Here is a 22,175-nt window from a genome sequence, read left to right as displayed (position 1 = left end):
AGTATATTAATACAGTCATTCCGCTTGATTGGTACACACCGGTTTATCGGGACAGCCGGTTATTTGGGCCAAAACCCAAATAACAGAAAACAAATATAGAAATAAATACTCATTTACTTTCGTTATCTGGGACACTATTCCATTTAATTGTGAGAAATTCAGATTTGCTGTCAATGCAAAAAGTGTCTGGTTAAATTAATTTTAGTTAAGGCCCCGAAGTAAGCGTTAAAAGCTGGTTTGAAAGGGAGATTTGTAAATACGAACGTTAGAGAGAGCGCGTCTATATTTAAGAAATGATAATAATCAAGCGAAAATGGTGAAAATATTTAATAAAACACTCGTTTGAAATAGAGCAAAAATAGTTTCATTTAAAGATACACTTTGAATTTTTTCAGGTCTATAACTTATTAAATAACAGAACAAAACGTGCATGTAATAGTTTTCATAGATTATATTGCGATTTTTTTCTGTCGAAGAAATTTCACATAATTAACGTATCGGCATCACACTTGTATACATTTCTTCAGAAATAACTTTTTTGGAAACTAAAAACTTAAAGGGTTACAGAGAAATGTGTTATAAATCGGTAGAAATTGAGAATGCGTGGGCCTAAGAAAGGCGCTAGTGTTCGCCGTCCGCCGACATTTGTCAACGTAAAATTGTTCAGTTCCTTGTACATTGCCTCGCGTATAAGAATACATTTTTTTTTGTTACTGTTATTATATAGTTTTTATGTTTGTGTATCATTTATGATAATTTATTTATTTGCATCTATTTTTTATTCGTTTTTATACGTAATAATAAATATAAAAACGAACAATAAATAAATTAACCACCTTCCTTATTTGCTTATTTGGGTCAGCCGCTTATTAGCGACAAAATGTTTGCGCCCGATCCGTCTCAATTAAGTTGAATCGACTGTATAAACGAATCATTTCTGGGAATCCCTGAACATAACAGGGAATTTTTATTATTTGTTGGCGAATTACGAAGAAATTTCATTGGTTTTACCTACCTTAGATTTTCCGTTTAACAGAAGCTAGATTTACGGCATTAAAATGTTCCAAATTTGAGAATATTTCAATTGTTGAATAATTATAATTGTTGTTTATTTATAGATGCATTAAAATATTGAACAATAATTAAGGTGTTAAAATTTATATTATTTTATTAACTATTTAAATTTAATATCTTCGCGTTTAGCACTAGCCTGATTTAAGTGGAAATTTAGCAAAAACTCAACTCGTAAATTAAACCCGCCTAAAACATTTGACATTTTGAAAGATCCGAATTCTCGCGATGACATTAGACAGCGTAGATATATCACTCACGTAGACAGTAGTTTGGTTTTACAAAGAAAAAAGAAACACGTTACTCTATTAAAATCATACACAATGCGTGTAATATTTCCGATATCTAGGCTTACAACCTATATTCGGATTGTGTTCCAAGCCACGCTAAGCTTGACATTACAACCAAGCCGAGCTAAAAATCAACTGATATACCGGACATATGCGATGAATTTGACGGAATCTGACAGTTTTGTATTATAAGTGGCAAAAAACCGTAAATCTTTGGAAAAACAACTTAAATGATATACATAACTTAGGTTTATACTGTATAATAGTATTTCAATTTTGAAGAATGATTGGATCTGAAATTAGGAAAAAACAGTTTTTCCGAGAAAAGATATTTTTTTAGATACGAGTTTGAGTCGAAAAGAATCGATTTTTTTTTAAATTAATTTAATAATTAATAATTGTGAAAATTGTAAAGATGCCCTTGACAACAAAGAAGTTAAGAAAAAAATATTAAATCCAATTAAATAATCTAATTAGGTATTTGATTTAACTATTTCTATTTATAATTTAACTAATAGTAGGGTACGATTAATATAATCATTATAGATCGATGTGCAAATGATATAACGAAGCATTATTGAAGGTTGAAAATCAAGTTTTAAATAAAAAAATGCTATTAACATATACAGGAAATACTAAATAATTGTATTTAAGAATATCATTATTATAATGAGACGAAGGGATATATATAGCTGATACCAATAAGTCATAGATTACAGACAATAAAGAAATCCTACTCTTAATAAAATATTGATATATTCATTTTTTCCTGGGTGGCAATACTGTGAAGGTATGAACACACTGGTCTCGCATAAGCAATGTATACAATGTTGATATCTGGACAACTTACAACCCATAGATTTTCTATGAAAATAAATGCTTCAGAAACACACTTGTCAAACGCAACGCAATCTTACGCTTCGCACGCAACGTCGATCTGCGCTGTCTAGATCGGCGTGGGAGGAGTGAAAACAAGATGGCGTTGGTGGAAGGCCTTCCAACGAAGTGATTTGACCTTTAAGGTTATGTTTGTTTTGGCGTTTGGCGTTTACTGACATTTTTGCTTGTTTTGTTGTTAAACTGGAAGATAAACAACTTGTAGATTAAGTAAGATGTTGCGAAGTGTTATTTATTTCGAATTTCACGGCCAGCTGGGCTTTTACATGATATTTTTTCACACAAAAAAAAATTAAATTAACACAACATCACAAAAACAAAATACTCTACAATGTAAGATGGAAAAATAGTAGGCTAAGAATAGTACAATAATTAAATGAAATAAGAAGACGCTCTGCGTTTTATACTAGGCAGTTTTTTAAATTAGATTTGTTGTTCTGCTTTCCGATATAGATTCTACTAAGACCTGTTTATATTTAGTGAGTTTAATATGTCAACAAAATACTTAAAATTACTACCAAAATTCTGTATACGACAAACGGTAGAATACAATTGTGGCACCGTTCTACCAATGCCATATTGACAGAATCGAAAGTGTGCAAAACAAATTTTTTAAACACATAAATTATAAATTTAAATTACTCTTTGCAAATAACACCGAATCCTTAAAATTTCACAACTTTACTCCACTTCAAACACGTAGATTAATATCTGATCAAATATTTTTATACAAAATTCTGAATAACGGCCTGGACTCTCCTGAACTCGTAAATTATTTAAGAATTCACATACCTACAAGGCCAACCAGACAAAACCATTTTTTTCATTTGCCCGCGTGCAGAACCAACCTTAGAAAGAATTCTCCAATCCCCCGTATATGCGCGCAATATAACACGCAATTTAACAATATCGATATTCTTAATAATACTCTTGTGAAATACCGAAACGAAGTCAAGCGCACGACCACAAATATTAATTAAATTAATGCACAGTTATAGAAAAGGTACAACATGAGCGTCTCCTGTCCCCATCCCATCTTCCTCTGCCTCTTGCCCTTTCCTATTCCTTCTTCCTTCTAATATATTTATATGATTTTTATTTTTTTTGTTAATTTCATTTTCAGTTAATGGTTATAACCAATTACAATCTTGTATTATATCATATTAACCAACATTAGCATAAGAAACTATTTTGGCTTACCTCATATGTAACCTCTTGTATAACTAATCCTGTAAAAAATTGCTGTTTGTTTCTTACAATAAATAAATAAATAAATTCCGTGTTGGAGTTGTTGCAATAATACGGAAAGAAATCAAATATAATAGTTCGGGGCTGTCAATAATTGAACTTTTGATTTATATAAACAAGTTAAGTTCAGATATTTTTTAATAAATATAGTTGACACAGTAGATTATCATAATTGACGAATTACCTTGTAATCCCATTCTGAAGTTTATTAATCTTAGTAAATTATTTCTATCGTGATAGAATGAATAACATAACTTTGTGCCCACGCTATTAAGTTGTACTCAAATTGACTCAAAAATTCATAACTAATGAAATGTACAATTTTTGTATGCTTTGAATATTTTTTTAATTGGCTGGATAATATACTTAATACAAAACCCAACATTTTAAAAGCTTTATTTGATGTAATTTAAAAATAAATTAAAGTAAGTTAAAACGTTAAATTAATTGAATATCGTGAAACTACGATTAACATTGGGTGCGTAGGACAAATTTCACGTTGGGCTGGGAACACAGTAATGCGTACGTTGCGTACGTGGGCCCAGTAAGTCCTTACATTTATTATTACGTATTCCTATTGCAACTGGCTATTCTAGACTTAGTATTTATTCTTATTATTTATTACGACTTTTATATATGGCAAATTCATTTCCATACAATCTTGCACGCATGAAATGTCCTTCGAATAAGACGCTCTTTGCTTGCATATTGTGAATTATGTAACTAAAACCATAAAGGAAATAATGTCGAATCAGGAAATAAAAATACAAAAAAATAATCGGTAATAATTCAAACGTGCTTGATTGTTTAGTGGGTGGATGTGTTGTTTACTATGGAAAAATTGCTATTGGTTCACTTCTTGTTACGCAATATCTACCTATGATATAATTGATGACCACAATTGTGAATGAAAATGTTGCTAGAAATGGCTTTCGCCATGCTTACTTTCCAGATCTGAAAATCCAGATACCTACTCCAAACCTTCATCGTTCTCATTACTCGCGATGTATCGTGACAACTCTCCACCACTAGAATACTGCGGAGTAACGCAAAATCATTTGTTTTTGGTTTGACAATTTGATCGCTTAGCAATATTTTAGACGCTTTAATTAAATACTGCGAATAGAACACATTCATTTATTCATTGATTTGTTTATCTTTTTTAATGATAGACATACACGTACTCCTACAACCATAATTTAAATCACAAGATGTTGCTTGTGCAATGATGGAGGACATTGCTAGGCGAAGAATTGTACCAACCGCGCCTGAGGTCTAACACATTACAATCTATAATTTTACAATATCCGATCGACAGGCGTAACTATCAATGATTTTGACATACGCTGGCAACACTAGCGCGGACGGGTTGTTTCGAAGAATTTGAACAATTCTTCAAATTTCAAAGTTAATTTTCAAATACTGTGAAAGATTTTTTCAAGTTCTGTTATTATTTCAATTCTGTCAAGCTACTAGCCTATAATGATATATTCAATTCAATTCAATTTAAAAAAAACATTTATTGCACAAAAATACAGAGGACAAAGGGTATAGCTTATAGGTACATTTCTTCTAGCTAACCCAACAAATACACATTATATTACAAAACCCAACAATTACATGTTATCAAATGTATGTAAATAATAAATTTAATAAAAAACAGAGGTATTTATTTTATCTAAGATATTCATTTAAAGTGTAGTGACATTTGTTCAAAAGAAATGTTTTTAGTGATGATTTAAATTTGAGAATGTCGGTTATTTGTTTGATGCTACGTGGAAGGTTGTTATATACTTTAAAGGCCTTTAAAAGTACTTTAAATAAGTTTTCTGTGAACCTTGTAGCGTGTTTATGTGTTGGAACTTTTCTGGAGATGATCGAACTAACAGGTATAACTCCATTATATATATGTCCGTCACTGTCAGAAATTTGAGATTTTTAAAAATTGGTCTACATGAATCCCGGTGATCCAGAGTTTATAATTTTTCGTAGGCACCTCTTTTGGATGATAAAAACATCTAACTTATATACTAATAGCACTTCTATAGGACTTTCACAAAACCCGAAAATGAACGTTGTAATTTGATGAATTGTTCAAACTCGACGAAACCTTCCTTAATGTCAGACGGCTACGTAAAAGTTAAAAATAATAATAAATTGAAAATGTATAATTGAAATAAAGGGTTTTCCAATAAGATGTGTTATTTTGAATAGCCCGCTATTTCGGTAGATGTTACTTTTGAAGCTATCATTTTTGACATTTGACAAGCAAAAACTACGTTATTAGTAAAAATGGAACGATACACGCTTCAAAAACGCACTGAAATTAATAAAATTCACTTGAGTGAATCAAATGCAAATCATCTTGAGTGATGAGGCCCATTTCCACCTCGGTGGCTTCGTCAACAAGCAAAATTGTCGCATCTGGGGCTCGGAAAACCCAAGATTTATTGTTAAAAAGCCTCTCTATCTTCAACGTGTGACTGGTGCAGTTTATGGTCCGGCGGAGTCATTGGACCTTACTTTTAAAATGAGGCTGAAGCAACAGTTACGGTGAATGGATTGCGCTATTAATGATTTTTTATGGCCGGAATTGGATGGTATTAATCTGGACAACATTTATTTTCAACGAGAAGGCGCTATGTGCCACACAAGCAACGAAACCATTGATCTTTTACGATCGAATATCAAAATAACACCTCTTATTGAAAAATTCTGAAGTAACCTTTATATACATTGACAGTCCGCATGTACTTTACGACACTAACAAGGGAGATAATTAGTTAATGAGATCTTTAGATATGACAAACAAATTTTGTTTCTCCAAGTTGGGATGGAATCAATAGATCGCGTCTTAGATGAAATAATTAAGTTTATTGATCTTGTATACGATTTATTTAAATTCTAAGAGTCAGTTCACCTCCATTTATTAATAAGCCAGTTACTTTGCAAAACGAACGACAGTAGGTATCTGAAAATTTGTGCATATTGACAGCTCATAAGCAGCAGTTTTTGACTACAGACTTTCGGAATCATATTCTGTCCGTGCTCGCAAATATCGCTAACTCACCATAGATGACGAGATACGTCAATATCACACAGGGTATTTATCGATCTTTATCAGGACATCCTGGGTAGGAATTTTTGTCAACCTTTTGCCATCTACACAAACCGGTCACCGTATTTACAAGGACAAAATTGAAAGAATCCGTTCCAATGACTATTGTAATTTTTGCATTAATTTAACATTAACCACAGTTTTTATTGCATACGACATAAAATGTCCTAACTTTTTACAAGTGTCAGATACATTCATATAACTTCAATAGGTAATAGGTTTTATGCCATAAATACAATGTTATTTTATTATCAAACAACATACAGATAATAATATGTATGATTTATAATAAAAACACATAAATTTGTTTTTGACCACGATAGTTTTATTTTCACTCTACCGGTTTCGGAAGATCCCTTCCTTCGTCAGGAGAATATTTAAAACTAATCTACTACACAAAATATTGACACATAAATACAAAAATGTTAAGTGTTTGAGAGAGATGTCGACAAAGTGGAAGGGGTAATTACGGGAATTCCAGGAAGAACAGAGCGGTTAACTGGAAATATGTCAAGAATAGGACTATAAGACAGATTAATTTGGTTATTTATTATACTGGAGTTATTATTGATGGCTTTTCTGATTTCAAGTGCTTCTAAATTATCTAATTTTTTGCCTTTATTACTACTATAAACACTTAACATTTTTGTATTTATGTGTCAATATCGCTTAGCAATATTTTAGACGCTTTAATTAAATACTGCGAATAGAACACATTCATTTATTCATTGATTTGTTTATCTTTTTTAATGATAGACATACACGTACTCCTACAACCATAATTTAAATCACAAGATGTTGCTTGTGCAATGATGGAGGACATTGCTAGGCGAAGAATTGTACCAACCGCGCCTGAGGTCTAACACATTACAATCTATAATTTTACAATATCCGATCGACAGGCGTAACTATCAATGATTTTGACATACGCTGGCAACACTAGCGCGGACGGGTTGTTTCGAAGAATTTGAACAATTCTTCAAATTTCAAAGTTAATTTTCAAATACTGTGAAAGATTTTTTCAAGTTCTGTTATTATTTCAATTCTGTCAAGCTACTAGCCTATAATGATATATTCAATTCAATTCAATTTAAAAAAAACATTTATTGCACAAAAATACAGAGGACAAAGGGTATAGCTTATAGGTACATTTCTTCTAGCTAACCCAACAAATACACATTATATTACAAAACCCAACAATTACATGTTATCAAATGTATGTAAATAATAAATTTAATAAAAAACAGAGGTATTTATTTTATCTAAGATATTCATTTAAAGTGTAGTGACATTTGTTCAAAAGAAATGTTTTTAGTGATGATTTAAATTTGAGAATGTCGGTTATTTGTTTGATGCTACGTGGAAGGTTGTTATATACTTTAAAGGCCTTTAAAAGTACTTTAAATAAGTTTTCTGTGAACCTTGTAGCGTGTTTATGTGTTGGAACTTTTCTGGAGATGATCGAACTAACAGGTATAACTCCATTATATATATGTCCGTCACTGTCAGAAATTTGAGATTTTTAAAAATTGGTCTACATGAATCCCGGTGATCCAGAGTTTATAATTTTTCGTAGGCACCTCTTTTGGATGATAAAAACATCTAACTTATATACTAATAGCACTTCTATAGGACTTTCACAAAACCCGAAAATGAACGTTGTAATTTGATGAATTGTTCAAACTCGACGAAACCTTCCTTAATGTCAGACGGCTACGTAAAAGTTAAAAATAATAATAAATTGAAAATGTATAATTGAAATAAAGGGTTTTCCAATAAGATGTGTTATTTTGAATAGCCCGCTATTTCGGTAGATGTTACTTTTGAAGCTATCATTTTTGACATTTGACAAGCAAAAACTACGTTATTAGTAAAAATGGAACGATACACGCTTCAAAAACGCACTGAAATTAATAAAATTCACTTGAGTGAATCAAATGCAAATCATCTTGAGTGATGAGGCCCATTTCCACCTCGGTGGCTTCGTCAACAAGCAAAATTGTCGCATCTGGGGCTCGGAAAACCCAAGATTTATTGTTAAAAAGCCTCTCTATCTTCAACGTGTGACTGGTGCAGTTTATGGTCCGGCGGAGTCATTGGACCTTACTTTTAAAATGAGGCTGAAGCAACAGTTACGGTGAATGGATTGCGCTATTAATGATTTTTTATGGCCGGAATTGGATGGTATTAATCTGGACAACATTTATTTTCAACGAGAAGGCGCTATGTGCCACACAAGCAACGAAACCATTGATCTTTTACGATCGAATATCAAAATAACACCTCTTATTGAAAAATTCTGAAGTAACCTTTATATACATTGACAGTCCGCATGTACTTTACGACACTAACAAGGGAGATAATTAGTTAATGAGATCTTTAGATATGACAAACAAATTTTGTTTCTCCAAGTTGGGATGGAATCAATAGATCGCGTCTTAGATGAAATAATTAAGTTTATTGATCTTGTATACGATTTATTTAAATTCTAAGAGTCAGTTCACCTCCATTTATTAATAAGCCAGTTACTTTGCAAAACGAACGACAGTAGGTATCTGAAAATTTGTGCATATTGACAGCTCATAAGCAGCAGTTTTTGACTACAGACTTTCGGAATCATATTCTGTCCGTGCTCGCAAATATCGCTAACTCACCATAGATGACGAGATACGTCAATATCACACAGGGTATTTATCGATCTTTATCAGGACATCCTGGGTAGGAATTTTTGTCAACCTTTTGCCATCTACACAAACCGGTCACCGTATTTACAAGGACAAAATTGAAAGAATCCGTTCCAATGACTATTGTAATTTTTGCATTAATTTAACATTAACCACAGTTTTTATTGCATACGACATAAAATGTCCTAACTTTTTACAAGTGTCAGATACATTCATATAACTTCAATAGGTAATAGGTTTTATGCCATAAATACAATGTTATTTTATTATCAAACAACATACAGATAATAATATGTATGATTTATAATAAAAACACATAAATTTGTTTTTGACCACGATAGTTTTATTTTCACTCTACCGGTTTCGGAAGATCCCTTCCTTCGTCAGGAGAATATTTAAAACTAATCTACTACACAAAATATTGACACATAAATACAAAAATGTTAAGTGTTTGAGAGAGATGTCGACAAAGTGGAAGGGGTAATTACGGGAATTCCAGGAAGAACAGAGCGGTTAACTGGAAATATGTCAAGAATAGGACTATAAGACAGATTAATTTGGTTATTTATTATACTGGAGTTATTATTGATGGCTTTTCTGATTTCAAGTGCTTCTAAATTATCTAATTTTTTGCCTTTATTACTACTATAAACACTTAACATTTTTGTATTTATGTGTCAATATTTTGTGTAGTAGATTAGTTTTAAATATTCTCCTGACGAAGGAAGGGATCTTCCGAAACCGGTAGAGTGAAAATAAAACTATCGTGGTCAAAAACAAATTTATGTGTTTTTATTATAAATTATGATGAGCCACAAAGTGAATGCTTTTTACAATTACGTAATATGTATGGTGTTCGCAAATTGTGTGCAGAAAATTTACTATGGGGATTTAAACTGTCACACCAATAATCTCTGTATATTCTTATTTTTTAATGAAAAACTAATGTTTACAAGACAATGTTATATATTTATTACAATATAATATGTCTCGACGCCATCTAGTGAGAAATTTAGCACTAACAAAGCCTTTCCTACAAAAATAAAGTTAGAGTACGAGTGGAAGATGCCAGCCCCTTGACGCAATGCTACCATTGTCTCAAATTTGGTCACACTGCATTAAAATGTTTTAATAAGGCCAAACGTGCGACATGTTTACATTGCGCCAAAGATCACGAATGGAAGGAATGCCCTAACAAAAACACTGAAGAAAAATGTAGTAACTGTGCACATCAGAACACTTTATTCAAGATGACCCTAAATACCAATCACAAAGCTAATAATACTAATTGTTCTTACTACAAAAAGATGATGCATATCGCTCAAAGTCGTATAGACTATGATTAGGTATGTATTATAATTCTAAAAAACAATTACAATGCTAATCACATTTTTTTAACTTCATATTATCACTTTCATTTATGCATCGTAATGTATATAATTTATTGAGACATAAATATTTCATATCCTTGACGAAAAAAAAAAAAAAAAAAAAAAAAAACTCATTTATGTTACAATGCATTATCCCATTGCCACAGTGTTAAACGCTAGTATACTGAAATCTATGATTATATTGATGTTCGCGCACTCTTCGTGTATTCGTATGTGTAGAAAAAGTTCAATATGTAATTATTGGTGCCAATTAGCAAACCTAACTTGTTCTGTACAAAACTATAATCTAACCTGGAACATATCGGAAATACTTACTGCTATATTGTTATGTATCTATCGTATTTATATTTATAAATCCCAATACATGTTTATATATTATTGCTGCCAATTAAAATATTATTCTATATGGGTGAATTGAACTGTGATTTTGACACAGCAGAAATAGATTATGAACGCACGTCAATTTTTGAAAACTGGGCTACAAAAAAACATGTGTTAGGAAATAATAAAATAACTGCCCTCAACTTAAATATACGATCTTTATCTAAATATTGGGACACTTTCCTATTAATTGCTTCTAGCTCTTTGAGAAACATCGACTTAATTTCGCTATGCGAAACGTCTATTAATGAAAATAATATAAATCTTTATAAATTACTGGGATTTAATTCGTACCATTTTTGTCGAACAAAAAGATCGGGTGGCGGTATTATTGTGTACGTGAAAGATCACCTTACATTTGAAAAAATAAATATTATGACTAATAATTTTGAATGCGTTTACAGAACTATTTCAGTAAACAAACATATTCGCTTACATCTTTTAGCAATATATAGACCGCCTATTACAAAAAAAAAATTATTTCTTGATGAGCTGGAGACAATATTGGGAAATATTGATATAAAAGAATCCGTATTGGTTCTAGGTGATACGAATATTAACTTATTAAATGTACACGAACCCATAACTATGCAATATGAAAACCTCATGTCTCATTTTGGAATGACCAGATGTATAAATATGTGACTAGAGAAGAGATATTGACTAACTATGTAACGGCTTCATGTTTAGACCATATCTATGTAAGAGTGAAGGAGACGACCGAAATCAGTTCATGCGTATGCGATTCAATAATAGCTGACCACTACCTAACTGCAGCTAGTATTAACTTCTGTTAATATGATAAATGTACCGTCGACAAATCGCACCAAGAGTATTACATTGCACTATCGGACAAAAGGATTGATTTATTGATCGAAATCACCGATTGGAATGCAATGTTAAAATTGTCTGAACCAAACATTATTTATGCAGAATTAAAATCGATTTTTAAAAATATTTATGAAAAAAGTACCTTTACAAAATTAAAAACAAAAAAAATTCGAAATAACCAAAAAACTTGGATGAATGACAGTCTCGCTGAAAGTATTCTAATACGAGATGCCTTGTGGAAAAAGTGGAAAAACACGCCTAATAATAAAAAATATGAAATCGCTTTCAAAAAATGTAGTAATAAACTTAATAAACAAATATTAAACACAAAAAAGGCATACTATAATAACAAATTTAATCACTGTTTCAAGGACATTAAAAAAACATGGAATGAAATTAATACAATTTTGGGTAGGAAAAATAAATCTGGTTGCGATGAAGTCTTATTTAAATATTTCCTAAAGTCACAATCTTCTGATGCAGTGGCAGAAAATTTTGCTAACTTTTTTGATGAAGGAGTTAATAAGTTGTTACATGAATGTGATTTCTGAGCGTCTAAACACTTGCAAGAATCCCTACCGCATTCAATGTACTTACTTAGAGCTAATGCTAAGCAAATTGAATATATTATCGGAGGTATGAAAAATTCAAAGTCACCGGGCATAGATCTAATTCGTATATTTGATTTTAAAAAACATGTCAAATTACTTAGCCCTGTTATTGCTCACTTTATCAACAGAATAATCGATACGAGCCTCATCCCCGATGAATTAAAAAATAGCATTGTAAGACCTATTTTCAAAAATGGAGATCACTCCGAAATTAACAATTACAGGCTAATTTCTATTCTCCCGGCACTAGAAAAAATTTTAGAAAAATATATTTCGATAAATTTAGATAAATATTTGAATAATTTGAACATTATAGATGAATGCCAGTACGGGTTCCAGAAAAAAAAAAGTTGTGATAAATTGCTGGAAAAATTTTCTGATTTTATAAATTCACAACTTAATTCTAAAAAACATGTACTGGTGCTTTTTATTGACTACTCAAAAGCTTTTGACACTCTCAGCCATATACAATTAATTAAGGTTCTTGAAAACATTGGAATCCGGGGTAAACTCCTCTCATTTTTTAAAAACTACTTAACTAATAGAAAAATGAACGTAAAGATTTTAAATGATATGAGTAAAGGAAGACATATTAAATCAGGAGTACCGCAAGGATCAATTTTAGGTCTACAATTGTACATTATATATGTTATTGTTATGTCAAAACTCTTTAAAAAGGCCTTTAGATTCATTTTTGCTGACGATACTGCACTTGTAGTATCCAATGAAAATCCTATCATAGCTATTCAACCATTGCAAAGTGACTTTAACGAGCTACTTAAATGGGCTCATGATGTTGGTTTAATTATTAATGTTAAAAAAAACAAAATGTATGTATGTAAAATCACCAAGCCTGGGAATATGGAATATACCCAAAATAATTGCTCATAATTCTGAATGTATTCATAGAAAAATTGAAAATATTTGCCACTGTGAAACAATAATTGACTTTACTAACGAATATACTTATCTGGGACTAATAGTAGACAATAAATTTAAATGGGATAAACAAGTGGCTAAAATCTGTAACCAGCTCCGATCTTTTGCAAGTAATTTTTATAAACTGAAATTTGTTTTGCCTCATTGTACTCTTAAAATAATTTATTTTTCTATGGTCGAATCCATACTCAGATATGGCATACGAACTTGGGGGCACTCAAGCAATATTTATATTAAATATATACAAAACTTACAAATTGCTATAATAAAAAAAATTGTACCACCGAATATTTACAGACAAAGAAGTAATGTAAAACTACTGTATGGTTCTGAGGGCCTACTTCCAATAAAGGGTCTTCTTTGGTACATTATTATAATGGATAATGAGGGAGATAGCAAATATAAAAAGCAACCGGTGCATAATCACACAACAAGATTCACTGAAAATAAGGGCCTCATTATTCCAAGAGTAACAAATAAGTATGGAAGCCGAACGCTTAAATATTTAATACCAGAGATTTTCAATAAATTTAATAATTCTTTTAAACCTCAGAATAATGAGAGAAACTGCCCCAAAAACACTAAGCGTTGGCTAATAAGCGACGAATCAATGTATCTCTGAACTTTATTATTGATGTATTCCGGAACATCTCAACGTACCTGCCTAAATAATTTGTATATAGGTAGGTACTTTGAGATATATTATTTTGTGATATTGTTTATTGTATAATTTTGTGTCCTACATGTATTAAAAATTAAAAATGTTTATATATATTATTTGTAGAACCTACAGACAAGCCTTCATGTGTGACAGCTTTGTGGGACTGCATAAAACTTGTATCTTTAAAAATTTATAATAAATAAAAGTTGTTTACAGGTGGAAAAAATATAAAAAGCAGAAATTGTTGATTGAGGTAATAGTACATATTGAATTATTTGGCGGATTGGAAATAAGCCGACATAGCTCAGTGGTTTCAGAGCACCATCAGAAGTCACGGGTTCAATTCCTGTTGGCGGCATTTATTTTTACTCGGGAGATATGTTCAATTTGTATTTTCTTGCAAATTCCCTAAATAAAAAAAAAGTTTTTTATAAATGTCGTATTTTCTACAATTTTTCGACGTTTGGAGTAAAAACATATTAGTTTTTTTTCTTAAACTTTTTTCACGTTTGAAATCAAAATATTCCAATTCATAAATATTAAATCCTCTCTATCCAGTTCCATCTACGGGTAACCTCTGAAACTACTTTCTAGGATGTCACATATGTTATACACGGTGTCCGGAAACTCGTAGTACAAGCGGGAAACTGGAGAATCTACACCACATGGGGAACCCAAAAAAACATAAATTTTTTTGATTTGAGCATTTTCAAAAAAAAAAAAAAAAACCAAAAAAAAATATTTTTCGGCTATTTTAGGGTTAAAGTTTTTTCTGGTGTTTAGGGTTGAATAACAGATGTTTTAACCCTGCAGAGCAGAAATATTTTATGATTACACCGGGTTAAATGAAGGGTGATTTCAAAATAATGCTTCAAATCCGAGTTTCTTCATTTGTTTTACTTTCAAATAGTTTTAATTAGTTGGGTACTTTGATCTTCAGTAATAATTTATAAGAAATTGATTAAAAAAAAAAATTAAAAAAAAAAAAAATCAACTTCAAACTCGATTTACTCGATAACGAAAGCTCAAATAAAAAAAAATATACTACAAAATCGTCTCCAAATGTGATGTAGATTCACCAGTTTCCCGCTTGTACTACGAGTTTCCGGACACCCTGTATAGGTAATTATTGGAACTCAATTGTTTTAACATACAATATATTATTAACCGTTAAAGCCTCTGACATTTTGCAATGTAAGTTCCATTTGAGAACTGAGAAATTCAGATAGCGCGAAAAATATTTTCACACCGAGATTTTCAAAATAAAATACTGTTCTTTAAAGCAGATGAAATAATACTTTACGCAAAACTAAAAAAAACATATTTATTCAAACGAAGTTTCAAAACAAATTTAAAAAATTACTGTAACTTCACTTTTTTTTCGTTTTATAAAAATATTTATTTAAAAAATTACAAATCATTATCGAACGCTAAATGTTGTTTCATGGAATTGTTTATTCTTAATTTTTTGGGAACAGTATTTTTTTAACACAAACTAAAAGTTCTGTTTTCTCTCTTTCAGACATTGTTAAATTATATTTCTCACCGTAATACCAAATGAGATTGCATAACTTCCACTCGAGCGATGGGTGTCAAATGTTACATTTATCATATTATTTAATTAAAACCATTCCTTAAAATATTAATATGAAAACATATAAAACTACTTACTGTGATTAAAAGTCAATGAATCCACCTAGATTTCATCGTTTATCCTATACTTTTAGGTTCTATAAATATGACAAATTATGACAAGCGATCGCTCAAAACGTTTTTGCAAACTTGGCATAATATGCCAAAAATCGCTCCAGCTGTTGAGACCATGTCAGGATGGGATATATACCTCCCAAAAAGACTACGGTTGATCATTGTCTGTGAGGAATATTTCCCGAGAGGTTATTTTACAATTCAATTATCTTGGGATCATTAAAAAACATCTGTGTCTTAGCTGTTGAAGGAAATAAAAACTCACCAAGGTGGTGTAGGGAATATAGGCCTTATCCCCTTGCTTTAGTTTCTTCTCCGCTTTTTCCTCCTTTGTCTGATTATTGGTGAACTTTCTGTAACAATAAATAAAAAAATCCTTTAAAATTTATCTTAAAAACAACTCATTTTTATAACACCTTCGCTGAATCCCATCATATTGAAATAATGGTCGTCAAATCTTACATTAAGGCGAAGCTTAATGCTAAATCACTATTTTGATAAATCTTTATAACGAATTGGTGTACAATATGAATACCAAAAAATATACTTTAGATAAATTGGAGGTTTTCCTATCGTTTCGCTTGAGTAGAATACAAATAAAAAATAAATTACCCAGTAGAAAATATAAATGAAAACTTCTAAAACGAATATGTTTTCAATAGAAATATATGAACGAGTAAAGGAAACAAATTTAAAAAATACAGTATTATAGCTAAAATTATTTTTTAGTTTCACTTGATTAACTTTTTTTTGCTTTCTTATAAAATTATTTACAAAAGTAATAAAAAAACAGTTTTATGCTTGAAATCGAACGTTTCTAGACTCCGTTTGTCAACCGATTTTAATGCCTATTACCTACAATATAAGGTAAACCAAGAATATACACATTTTTGGCTTGTAGCTTCCTCTTAATGCCTTTTTTTGGCCGTTACCACTTCCAATAGCGTCAGCCGCTGTGGTCGAGCAGTAAGGCTTCCGACTAGCAATCCGGAGGTTGCGGGTTCAAATCCCGGTGTGCGCAAGTAAATTTTATTTCATGTATTGTGATATTTCACAATCACTGCATTTAAAATAATTTTTACTCATTATCGCCCTGGTATAAGATCACCATTCATAATTGAAACGTTGCTTGAAATGACTTTAGCCGTGTTTGGTGAACAAATCTGAATAGCGAGGTACTTCCCCACCATCCCATTCCCCATGTACTTCCCCTTCCCACTACCTTCAGCCGCACAACATACCCTAATTAATTAATTAAAATAATATATAGTATATTTGCGGCACGTTCCAGAGTGGAAGATACTACCAGTATCGCCCTGGTGTAAGACCACCATTCGGAATTGAAACGTTGCTCCAAATGGCTTTAGCCGTGTTTAGTGACTAGATCTGAATAGCCAGGTACTTCCCCACCTTCCTCTTTCCCTTCCCCACTTACCTTCAGCCTCACAACATCCCCCAATTGGGGATGCCATAGTCTCACTGGCTCCAGACGGGAGCAGTTGGGACTCTTGTGAGGTATTCACTATAAAAAATAAAATAAAAATACCCCAATTGGGGATGCAACAGTTTCACTGGCTTCATACGGTTGTGAGCGGTTGGGACTCTTGTGCGGTATTCGCATTAAAATAAATTATGTTTCGTGGTGGGTAAATAGTAAATGGAATAGGTCTTCACAAATTACTGTTTCTAACAGTGGAAATCTTGTATTTAATCAATGCGGCTGTTAATAATTGTGTCATTGTTTATAAAGAGATATGGAGAGTTAAAATATTTAGTTATATCTGTCAAAATAAACGACAAGACGTAATATGTATATTAACTAGGGGTAGGCAGAGAGGACGGACCACTAAACAACTCGGTCTTGGCACACACACATGCCTGCATCGTCTCATGCATGTCTCTTCTGTCATTCTGACTCTCGACATGGCCTGATTCAAGTATTTGGTTCACTTGATCGTGCCATGTCTTCCTCGGGCGTCCCCAACTTCTTCTATCATTCACATTCATGTCATATATTCTTCTTACACCCCTTTCTTCGTTCATTCGCTCAAATGTCCAAATTCTTAATATTCATCATTATGCTTACATCAACCTTGCATTCTTTGTGAATTAGTGGTGTTACCACACATACACCTTGGGGATCTCATTTCCACAACATCAAGTCTACTTTCATCTTTCCTCTGCCAGTTCCATGCCTCCCTTCCATACATCAGATAGGTAGGATCACCAGCGCTCCATTATGGACTGCTAGCTTCGCTTTTTTGACATTTTTTGTTAGTGCCAACCGCATTAAGTCCTACATTCATGGAATAACCAGCATTTACTCTGCTTTCAACACGTATATATGTTTTTCAATTAGAAAAAAATTTTTTAAAAAAGTCATCGAAAAAAGTTTTTACCCGTGTGCAATATTTTTTCGTCTCTAATATGAAGTTGTTGGCAGCACTCTAATGATTTGGAAAAAATGGTTCGTTTGACATGTTAATTGAATATATTACTGACGAATAAGCAATGTTTCGTAATAAAACTATTTTAATAACGGAATAAAAACTTGCACATCTAATCGGTAGACCAAGATATGTAATGTGTCAAAAAATATAATTAACCCATAATAATAACGAGCCTGCGTTCGTTAAAAATAAATTATATGGATTTTTAAGAGCTGTAATGGACATACGGAATTGATGTTACTTTAGAGTTTCACTGGAATTTGCTAGAACATCTCCGCTTACCTTATCGGAGATATTCAAGTTCTCTAAATAATCAGTCACGGAACTTAGCTTATAAATCATAACGCTGATTGATTGTTAGAGTTATATTTTATTTAACACAAGAAGGTGAGATAATACAAGGATTCTATCCGCGACAATAATTTGCGTAATTAATATAAATAGCTTGCTGGCGAGAGGAGCGTTTGAGACGATAGAAATACGTAGATCTACAAAATATATACATAAAATGCTGTACAAATTTCCTGCTTTCGCAAACAGCTACAGAGCTTTGAAATATCTATTTGAATAATATAGACAAGACACTACCTACAAAAATTGAACAGTTTTCAGTTTTCGGTCCGAAAATACGGTGCCAAAACGTTGATAAATAAAATGGTAAACACTGTTTTTTCTTGGTTTCCCTTTTTAACCCTTTCATCCCCAGAGTTAATTCAAATTAACATGAACTTTGTAATTTTTTTTACCGTAACGGTAGCGATTTAGAAAAGTCATGTTTTTCTTTTCTTATAGCTTGTAATCTTTTCTGTGGCGTCTATTTTTTCCTCTCGGTTAAAATCCTTATTCCCACCACAACAATGATAAATATTTTGACATCTGGTGATTGTGAGTTTCATCGAATTTCTACCGTCATTGATTACTTAATTTAAGGTGAGATATCAATATTTTCTACTCGAATTACAAATATTTTAGCACATTAAGATGTGTTCTATAATCATAAAATCATTTCAATTCACTGTTCACACTAATTTGCCAGAATATTGTAAATGAATTTCAATGTTCATTCAAATTAACACTGGTAGTAACGGACATGTTTTCTACTAGTATGGCGAATTTTTAAAGATTTATTATCCTAGATTATTCTTTATTTCTGAATGAATTTTAGTTAAAATGTGTATTTTTGAATGAACATTGAAACAGTTATTTGTATTACTTTTGTGTTATGTTTATTTTATCTTACTATTAAAAAATACCCTCTGATGTCCAATGTTAATCCAAATTAATATAGAATAATTTCTAAAAAAAAAAATTAAATACCAAATACTTTCAAATAATTTTCAGAGGTATTATCAAGCATTACATATTTTATATATGTGGAAACAATAATGTAGGTATGAAAGGGTTAAGTGACTAACCGGCAGGAATCTATGAGAATCGATGTATCCAATTGGGGTATGCCATGAGGCTGAAGAGATTGGGAGGAGAATAAGATGAACCAAAGATAGAGGAAGGGTGGGAATGGTGGTCTTTCACCGGGGTGATGCTGAGTGCATTCATCACTCTGGTATTATAAAGAATAATATTTTCTAAAACAGTTTCTAAAATCATTTAAAAATCCTCCAAAAATGTGACTTATGCATTTGCTGCCCTTTTCGCTTGAATTTAACTCGTAACTGTAACATTTGACGATGATCTTTCTGATTAGTTTTCTCGGTATTGCCACAATTTAAACAAGCCAATTTAAAATATAGAACAGCGGCTTCAGAGTGATAGAAACGCTTCGGTGCATAGATTAAACTGTGAATCATTATTGTTGAGCATTTGTGCAACTTTTCTTGCAATGGCGAATGAAAATCAATTATATTGGTCGCAAGTAATATAATTTTGAAATTTTAATACTCTACTCTAATTTAATCTTTTTAAAGAATTTATTCATGAAAATAATATATGTATATGTATATGTATTGGAATAGAAAAAAATATTTAATGAAGTTTGCTTAGTAGGGAATTTCACCAATATATAATATAATTTAAGTGGTTTTTTTACAAATGTCGAATTCATACTTTAAATAATTTTAAAACGACAGAAATATGACGGGGTACGCGTGACGTCATACCTTCCTCGGTTGTATCGGGTAACAGAAAGGTTAATCCCACTCGGGTCGGTATGAAAACATGATTGCTTTTGAAATAATTTACAAACTGCAGTTGTCCGCATTCATAATACACGCGGCCGGCCAACCCGTGGGGGAGCGGTTTAGCTGTCAGTCGACCAATCACAGGGCGTTTGAGTGTCTCAAGTTTTTAATTATTTTTAAATTACGATTTATTAATTCTACGTGAAATTACATATTCAGAATCTGCTTTTATTGACCTTTATGTTTTTAAGCTGTAATATTTATCACTCAAGCTCTTTATAAAACAATAATAAAAGTTTAATCCATTTTGTACCTATAATAGGAACATTTCCCATACTAGAAATCATTATCGCCCTCTCAATGGATACCTTTATTGTCAAACAAAACATGACGTAACATTATGAATGACCAAAGATACTTATATCTGTTCTTTCCGATGTACATTAGTTAATACTGCGTGAAATCTATTTAAATGAACTGAAATTTGCTTAGAATTTAAGTGTCATTATCCAAAATGGAACTGATTGTTCGAAGAATTCAGCCAAGCGATAATGTACTTAGGTACATATAATATAAAATTGGAACTGATTTGTCGTGATCTCAAGCAATCCCGTGATATTTCACGGGTCTGCGTTAGTATTGCATTAATATGATTTCCTCAGGCATTCACGAATTGTGATCTTTAATATGTGCAATTTGATGAAAATTGCACATTTTTTCTGTCAGGAATTTTAACCATTTATTGAAGAAAAATCTAATTTTCCAGGCTATGAATAATCTGAACATATTCAAAAAAACCCTACCACCATTTTTACGAGGGTAATATGTAGTTTGTTCAACGATGGGGGACTTAGCTAGCAAATGATTAAAACCGTGATTAAAGAATGCACGGAGAAAAATGAATACTGCTGATTTATCAAAATCGAGTTAATGTGACGGCACGCCATTTCCGAACAAAATATCGGTAACTTCAGAATATACCGGAACACTTGTTCTTGCAGCTGCGCTATTCCTAATAGATATAACAACGAAATGCGGAAATATTATAATTTTGTTGAATCATGACATAATGCATTCGTTTTTCACTGATAATTTTCTTCCAATTCATTCGTTACAGGCCTGTAGTCCCTTTTCATCAGGACTACGAATAATTTTACCAGATTTTCAATAAATTAGCAATATTTTAAATCAGTAAGTTTTCTCCGTGTGGATACAAGACGCATTTGTCCATTGGCTAATTGTGGCTTGTGATTTTATCCCAGCTGTTTTTTTTATCCAATTAACTCCTAACAAGCTGATTTGACCTGAAAACTAGCGTTCGACTAGACAATAAACCAAATTGAACGTTCTATCTGACATTGAACTCAATCTAAAGGAGTAATTAGTTATTTTTGTTACAAGTGTCATCTTGCTTCATCGCCAGTGCTATACCTTCCAGAAAGCGATTTAGATATGATGGTTCCACGATAATACAATGACGATGACAATTCATCACACCTTTAAAAAGTGATATAAAGTCAATAAATAAAACCCTATGGTAACTAAAACTACGTAAGAAATTTAACCAAGTTTTTGTTTCATCATTTTCACCTCAATGGCACAAAGACAATTTAACTTTCTTGCTCCAAAAATATTCAATAATTTAACGTTAGAAATAAAATCAATAGCCAAATACGACAGTTTCAGGAAAGCGCTCGGGGATTTTTTGATGTGTGATTGTTATAGTGTTAGTAGCCTATTCCAAGTACTCAGATAGAG

General features: G+C 31.7%; 1 protein-coding gene across 3 annotated transcripts in view; it reads right to left on the bottom strand.

Annotated features, from left to right (window-relative positions):
- LOC149410487 (multidrug resistance protein homolog 49-like) overlaps window positions 1–22,175 on the bottom strand; it is a 195,297-nt gene that overhangs the window by 96,791 nt on the left and 76,331 nt on the right. For all 3 annotated transcript variants that reach the window (XM_089648134.1, XM_089648136.1, XM_089648135.1), the window contains exon 3: window positions 16,095–16,182. In XM_089648134.1, the coding sequence (XP_089504260.1) occupies window positions 16,095–16,182 (88 nt within the window). The remainder of the gene's footprint in view (window positions 1–16,094; window positions 16,183–22,175) is intronic.

Source organism: Hesperophylax consimilis, chromosome 27 (genome assembly GCF_061612785.1).
Source record: "Hesperophylax consimilis isolate HC1 chromosome 27, BYU_Hcon_1.0, whole genome shotgun sequence".
NCBI classification, from domain to species: domain Eukaryota; kingdom Metazoa; phylum Arthropoda; class Insecta; order Trichoptera; family Limnephilidae; genus Hesperophylax; species Hesperophylax consimilis.
This window is presented reverse-complemented; position numbering and strand designations above follow the sequence as displayed.